General features: G+C 36.8%; 1 protein-coding gene across 1 annotated transcript in view; it reads right to left on the reverse strand.

Annotated features, from left to right (window-relative positions):
* Nipped-A (Transcription-associated protein Nipped-A) overlaps positions 1 to 7353 on the reverse strand; it is a 132535-nt gene extending 125182 nt beyond the window's left edge. Inside the window, exons 1-5 of the mRNA XM_071598887.1 lie at positions 7249 to 7353; positions 6900 to 7109; positions 5737 to 5847; positions 5414 to 5602; positions 2536 to 2730 (exon numbers count right to left, since the gene is read on the reverse strand). Of these exons, the coding sequence (XP_071454988.1) occupies positions 2536 to 2730; positions 5414 to 5602; positions 5737 to 5847; positions 6900 to 7049 (645 nt within the window). The 5' untranslated portion in view covers positions 7050 to 7109; positions 7249 to 7353. The remainder of the gene's footprint in view (positions 1 to 2535; positions 2731 to 5413; positions 5603 to 5736; positions 5848 to 6899; positions 7110 to 7248) is intronic.
* Positions 7354 to 8135: the final 782 nt, after the last annotated feature.

Below are 8135 nucleotides of genomic sequence, written 5' to 3' on the forward strand. Positions count from 1 at the left end.
TTAGGCTTTTTAGTTTTCTCCTCGTTTCTTCCTTTACTGAGTCCACGTCTTCCCAGTGATGTCCCCTAATCAAATTTTTGGATTTGGATCTGGCAAATAAGGAGGATGATCGAGGAAGGTGATTGAATTTTTTGCCAGAAACTGGCGAACAATCAATGCTGAATGTGCAGGTGCATTGTGTCATGGTGAAGGATCCATCCATCCATCGCCTTGAGTCAAATTTGGTCGCACGCAATGCACGGGACCTTTCAAACGCTTGAGAACCGTAAGGTGGAACTCAGCATTTACTGTTTGTCCTTTGAGAAGAAATTCATGATGAACAACACCTTTGACATCAAAGAAAACCAGGAGTATAACTTTGATTTTCGATCGTCTTTTTCTTGATTTGATTTTGAAAATTGATGTTTTCTTCGGGGCATTATCACCGCAATCAGCTGTCGACAACATTTCAGGATTTTCTTCATAACTTTCACTGCACTTCACCAAAAAACTTGACATTGTTTCTTCGCTCCGTGATTTCTTCAATTTCAATTTTTGACAAACAGTAAAAACAGGGGCAATAGGAACTAACATAACTGGCACCATACGCATAGCTTGACGATCCACCGAGCACAGACGGCTCATTGGGTCTCGGGCAACTAAATAGCACCGCTAGCAGGTGGGGCTGCACGAGGGTTGTCCCAAAAGTACCAGACCCAACAAAGAACACACAAACATTTTGGAAAAAAAGTATTTATTTTTCACCATGATCTCCTTAAGGCTCTATACACTGTTCCCAGTGATGCTCAATAAGTTCCATACCCTTTTTATAATAAGAACTTTCCTGCTCCTCGAAAGAGCAATTAAATGTTGACGTTACTTCTTCACAGTTGGAAACTCTTTGACCAACGAGCCATTTTTTCAAGTTTGTGAACAGGTTATAATCTGAAGGGGCTAAATCAGGCAAATAGGGTGCATGAGGTAGCAATTCAAACTTTAATTCATGAATTTTGACCATTGAAATAATGTATTTGTGACCTGGTGCATTGTCTTGATGAACCAACACTTTCTTCTCAGCCAAATGTGGCCGCTTTCACCAGAATTCATCGCTCATATGTTGCAATATGTTCGCATGATAATCCTCATTGATAGTTTTTCCTTTTTCAAGATAGTCAATGAAGATTATCCCATGCACATCCCAAAAAACCAACAGCATGACCTTGCCTGCAGATGAAATGGTCTTTGCCTTCTTAGGAGCCAGCTCTCCCTTTTGAATCCATTGTTTTGATTGTTCTTTTGTCCCGGGTGTGAAGCAATAGACCAATGTTTCATCCATGGTTATGAAACGGCGTAAAAATTCTGCTTTATTGCTGTGAAACTTGGCTACACCCTCAATTGAAACGTCTTACACTGGTTTTACTCGAATGTGAGCAAATGCGGCATCCATCTTGCACACAGCTTTCTCATGTCCAAATGTTCAGTTAATATCCGATGTACCACACTTTTTGAAATACCAACTATGTCTGCTAGCTCGCGCACTTTCATCCGCCGATCATCCAGTATCACTTTGTGGATTTTCTTCACCATTTCTGGAGTCGACCAATGTGATGCTCGTCTTGACAGCTCATATGGCCTTGTTTAAACTCTGCTACCCAATATTTTACTATTGTAAACGAAGGAGCAGACTCACCCAGAGAAGAATCCAGTTCAGTTTTCATACTGGTTGGGCTGAGGTTTTTCAAATATAAGTATTGTACCACATAACTATGACCAATTTTCTCAGTTTTCACATATTTACTGAATACGTTAACTATTGATGGCCACCAAACAAATACTAAACAATGCTGAGTCTTCAAAATTGTAAACTATGCTTTCTAGATTGCATACTTTCTAATACAGTGATCTTTTTCAAGCAACCACCACCATCCCTAGGCCAGGCCGGGTACTTATGGGACCACCCTCATAGTCCACTGCATGATTGCCTGAATGCACCAGTTGCCTGGCCTAGTTATTGGATGAACCTCGTTTTAAGTAATAGTTCATATTAGCAATGATTTACCGTAAAATTTGTTGTCTCCGGCGTAACTTAATGGAATTTTTATTACATATTGAAATGAAATTATGCACTTTGTAATTCCGCACACTTTATTTAAGAAAAAACGACCCAGGTTTTGACGTTGAACGTCATCATCACCTGTTCAATGCCAAAGCCTGGGTAATTTTTTTAAATTAAGTGTGCAGAATTACAAATTCAATAATTACATTTCTTTTCATAATGATTACCTGCACTCGCTTTCATTATTTAAGCATTGAATTTCAGCAAAATTTGATAAAGTCCTGACAGCAATTATGAAAACAGTAGTACCCTGTCTGAACATTAACTAAGATATCAAAAATAGATAGCTTTAAAATGCTTGCTTATCGTACTAGTGGGATATGATTTTGTAATTTCAAAATTTTCATATAGTATCAGAATTTCAAAATCATTTATAAGATAGTAGATATTTTTGAAAGGGTAAAATTTTCGGACATGGAAAATTAGAATGAGTAACTTACAGATATAACAGTTCCATCTGGAGTTTTCTTCTCACTCTGTATTGCAGTGAGGGTAAATGTTTCAGAAAGTAAAGCCTCGATATTTACTTCCGAAAGGTCTTTCACACGTATCGGAGGTCGAGGTTCAAATATTTTATTGAGGTGATTTGGAAGCTCTCTGTATATACACTTTACAAACTGAAGAAAGTGTAATATCTGGAATGAAAAAAAATTCAGATTACTAGAACTAAAAGATTGTTCAAATGTTATACATCAATTCTCTGAAATAACTCCACAAATTGATTCACATTCACCATATTACCACCACTCCTGCTTTGAATTACAGTATCACTGTTAGTAGAGATTTCAAAATCATTTAAAATAAACCTTCCATACAAGTGTTGCCTCATAGCAAACACAAGTAGAATGTGGGAAGCAGAAGTTCTCTTGAGTAGCCAGAAAGCAACCTTTCACCCTCCCACTTTCAAACCTTTTCATTTTCTTCTTTTGTATCTCACCATATAATGCAATTGAACTTTTTTCAGCAAAATACGATCAACATCATGCCGTTACATACATTTTTCATACATTCTGCCTTTCTTAGTGAAACAGCCAGGCAATTTTCCCACCAGATGGAGCAATTACACATGACATCCCATGGGTTAAGCCATAGCCTAGAATCAGAATTTCAATTGCTTTCCTTTCCATCAATTTCACTTATAACCTCCTCCCCCACACTCACCAAAACATGATTGCCTTCACAACCTAGATGCGCCTATGGGCTGTCATTTCATCATGAATACTAACCCTGGATTTATCAGAGAAGTGCTCGTTAAAAACATGAGATATGTTGAGGAAGGCAAGTAAACGGAGAATTAAAGTAAAAGGAGGGGGCACGGATGTTGATAATACAAGTAAACAACAAAATCAAGGTTTCCCCAGCATTTATCAGTAGAATTTCTCTCACTTTCTTGGGTCCACTTTGTATGCTGACATTGCTGACCACAGTTTCACAGGTGTTCCAAATGGCATCTTCAGGTTCAAGGGTATCAGATTTAAGTTTTGGCCATCTTTATATAAGGTGTACTGGGATTTAGCTGCTTCCTATTTGGCTCTTTCACAAAAAACTCTCTTCCAAGCTGTACGGAGAGAGTACCTGCCTTCTGTATTGTTTGTTGGCATCTTTGTGATTTCAATGGTTTCCGGTATCAACCTGGGATAATATATTTTTTCTTGGGCAAAGATGTTTGCTTTGCCAAAAGAGAATGCTGAGGCTAGATTTTCTCCAGGTGTGTTCCGCAATGGCCGAAAGTTAAAATTGATTTTTATTCGTGGCTCTCTGGAGTTCGCCAAGGAGTATACAAGTTACATTGTTCATGTTGAAAAGCATACAGGGGAGAAACTTCTATTCAGCTATAAAAGTCCCATCTGAAGGAATACCTGAGGGCCATGAATTAAAAAAGCTTCACCTTTTTGCCATTGCAGAACACGGAGTGTAAGACACTGTCCCAGGAAGCCATTGAAATCATAAAAATACCCAAAAACATGAATAGAGAAGACAGATACCCTCTTCACAGAGATTGGAAGAGAGTTCTTTGAGAAAGAGCCAATAATGAAGCAGATGGCTTGCTGTTTACTGCACATAAAGATGGCCAAAACTTCAATCTGGCGCCTTCAAACTGAAGGCATGGGTCAGATCACTGGCAAGACTGCTGTCAACAATGCCAATGTATACAGTGAAGAGACAAAATATCTAGAGAAATTTTACAGATATAATCAATATGAAAAATGAACGAAAGGATTAGTCACTATGAGTACCGACGGTTGGATAATAAATATAATTAGGTGAATTTAGTATGTACTCATTAATAGAATTCGGTGATAATTTCAAATTAACCAAGGAAGTCTAATGTTCTACATTTTTCTTGAGAAAGAACTACCAGTTGACAGCCACTTCTTTCTACTTTGTACTAAACACAAGGGCACCAGTCCACTTTCTGAAGGTATTCTAATGCATCATCACTCCATAACCTTCCCATCACCATGAATGCTCATTCTCATAATTAGGTTTCTTCATGGCTAAACTGTAACAAGATGAGATTCATGGAAAAGCCACTAAACATAATGGATTTAGTTTCAAATTGATTTCATGTCCTCTACTAGAAAATTCTATAACTGATAACCTCTGAACAAACTGACACCAAAAACCAAAACTTTAATTCAATATTTAATTAAAAATACAACCAAATCGCAAATGATGAGAATAAAAGTAATTCACACATGACATATAATCCTATGTGATGTTCATCCCTGTAAGGCAGCTCATGCCATAGCATACAGATGCAGAGATGTTTCTGCCAGTCTGACACTTATTGGGAGGATACTAAAGAATAATTCAGGCACAGAATGTAAAATAGAGATAGTGCAGCGGAATCTACTACGTAAAGAGAGGTTCACATAACCTAAACCATGGTTTTAAAGTACCTGTGTACACAATATAGTTAACACTTAGGGGAGAGTCAATTATCATACAATTTAAATACAAACTTAAAAGGATTAACACCAATCACCATAAGAGTCAGCTGTGGACAGCAATTTTTCCACAGCAGAGTCCTTGATATTTATAACATTAACAGCTAACTTCTGAACACACAATTTCAGCAACCTCAAGAGTACTGACTGCTGGACTCCATTGGTCATTCGCATCACATCGGAGAATGACGCATAATGAAACTAATACTTCATAAATACTAGCACTATGATGCAAAAATAAAATTAATATTGAGAAATAAATTACTATCCAAAGCTTACTGGTTGCCACTAATTAAATTACTAACTTCCTCACAAAAAACATTATCATATACTTTGAGGAAAGAGCAGAATCTCATTATACTCTTACATCGGTATTGAAGGTAGGTCGATACTGCTTATGCAATTCAATAATGATGTGCAGGCATACAAGGACATTTTCCTCATTTTCAGTTTCCAGAAGATGAAGCATCAAAGACAATATCTGCTTCACAAAAGGACGAAGATGTTCATTTGTGGGTAATCGATGAATCATCTCAAGAATCAATTTTCGAACTTGCTGCAAGATAAAGATGGAAAGAAAAGATGACATGAAATTTGTTGATGCACTTATAAATAGCCAAATTATTTCAAATCAATGTTGGTGATCATATTGCATTGCTATGCCTCTGCTGTTTTATTAAGCATACACACCTGAATGTTGTACTCGGCTATGAAGTGGGGCTCACCATCTTGGAGTATTTTTAGAAATATTTTCATTGAATGGTCCAAAAATGCTGGATATTGCGATGATCCCATTATTATCTGTGGATAAATAATTATGCAATGGCAGAGAACAGCAACTCACAGGAGGCTCTTTGAATAGTTTTTGGAATAATTATGATGAATGGCAGAATTGGAATATGTAGAATGAATTGAAACTGGTTGTTCTGTACGAAAGATTTCATGAAATCTACAAATTTTTAATCCAATCCTCAAAGCAGATTGATGGCGAGAATTAGATGAATTCAGTTGATGCCTAGGATGTTTTACTTTTCTGTGAGGTATCATAACCAGCATGCTTTAAATGTTTTGAATGAATTTCCTTAGTTTCTCAAAGAATAATGACTCAAATGGGACGATATATTTTGGTAAAATGAATGCTGCCATAACATACATCCTAAGTGTCCTATAGAAAAATAAAATAACCCCAAACACTTTATTATTACTGACATAGTCAAAAGTGCCTCTACAACATTATCATTAAAAATGAATTAAAATATGTACTGTAATTTCAACTCAAATAATTTTTTCTTGCCAGGAATCTTCCGACCAATACAAACCTGAAACTGTGAACCATATTTCAGCTGCTTTCTGAGGTGAAACAATTGGAAATAGTTGATTCAAAGAAAACATGCTTAACTCTGCAAGAATATTTGGTGGACCTCACAGCAATCCATGATTAAATGTTGAGCCAAGCAGACTTACTAAAATTTTTTAGCATAAAAATCAACAATACTGGATAAACTTAACAACTAGTAGAGAGAAACAATATTTACTGGTTTATAATGTCTTTGCAATCATTTACGTAAATTTACTCCTTTGTTGATCCTTTTGTTCGTGTTCCTTTACAGTGCTTTAAAGTAGCATATTTACTTTCCAATAATTGTAAGAATGCTCACATTGGAGTACACATGCAAGAGAATCTTTTCAATGCCCGTCATCACTCTACAATGCCCGCAGGAAACGTGTTCAGAAAATTTCAGCTTATGGAGGCCAACCATGCCCTAATGATAACCATGGGCATCTGCTACAGCTAGAAGGGTCGGTGACTGAATCATGCGTTTGATCTACTGGCTCCAAAACGGTGTACTTACTTCGAAATTTTCGCTTAATTCTTGCGCAGCTTTTAGTTTTATTTCGTCTTTGGCTCCTGGATCAGCCAGCATAGTCACATAAGATCTGTAAGTATTCATTTGAGTCATGGGATCACTTCCCCCGGTAGATGTAGGAGGTGGAGGAGCCATTTTCACAGTCTCAAATTTCTATCAGTCTTTAACGTCGAGGATGTGAATTAACAAGTTCATCTGGAAAATAATTCGTGCAAGCAATTACAAAGATTTCCTCTTAAGGTTGTTAACCTCAATGAAAATAAAAAAGAACCAGCGATAGACAATTATAAACAGCTTATTAAGGCAAACTCAAGTGAATTGAAAGCAATCTTACCATAGGAACTCAAAAACCGAACAGATATAAAAGTGTAGGAACCGCCGGCATACAGAAAATTATCAACGGCTTGACACGAAAACAAAGTGGGACTTTATCCAGCTGCACTCAAGTTCAAATTCAAATGAATATTTGCCGCAATGCTTTTTACTCATTCCCCTTCATATTTCCGTTTACATAAAAACAGCATTTCCAACTAACATACGATGGGATGAGTTGGCACAAGAAACTCAAAACTACATTTCAAACTATATCTTACTGTGTTGACTTCACTTTCAGTTGACACAACATTTATGCATATAGCGGTAAAAAAAAACTATTTATTACATCTCTAAACTTTTTCAACACATACAATTCAATCTGTACAGTAAAGCACAAATATCACCTTCCATAATCATAAGAAAAAATTAAAAGTCACCAATAATAGCACAATACAGCGGACAAAGCCTCGCATAATACCGCGTTATTTGTAAACAACTACAACTTACCTGTTATTAGTGAGATATCTAACTCTACTACGGAACGAATAACTTTCCCATCACTTAAATATTACACATTACTTTTAAAGGAAAAAAGCGATGAAGCTATCCATGTTGATACCAATTGAGCTAATACCATTACATTAAGTTTTCGCCGAACAATACACACACATTTCCAAGTAATTCCCCCTCACGGGCGATCCGCTACTGCTCTCCTACGCTTTACGCAAGCTTTTGTTTTTCAAGGTTTCCCACCTTTCCGCCACGCCCGGCATGGTTTCGATTTAATCAACAAATATTGTTGTATATACACTGTTATCCGCTTGACAGATTCGGTGGCTCGGTTTAGTCAGTGAAGAAACTGTTACGATGCTACATTGTGTTTTGAATTTTTCTTTCACGTTCAAC

This window comes from Hetaerina americana, unplaced genomic scaffold (genome assembly GCF_022747635.1).
Source record: "Hetaerina americana unplaced genomic scaffold, ioHetAmer1.1.p SCAF_10, whole genome shotgun sequence".
NCBI lineage: Eukaryota > Metazoa > Arthropoda > Insecta > Odonata > Calopterygidae > Hetaerina > Hetaerina americana.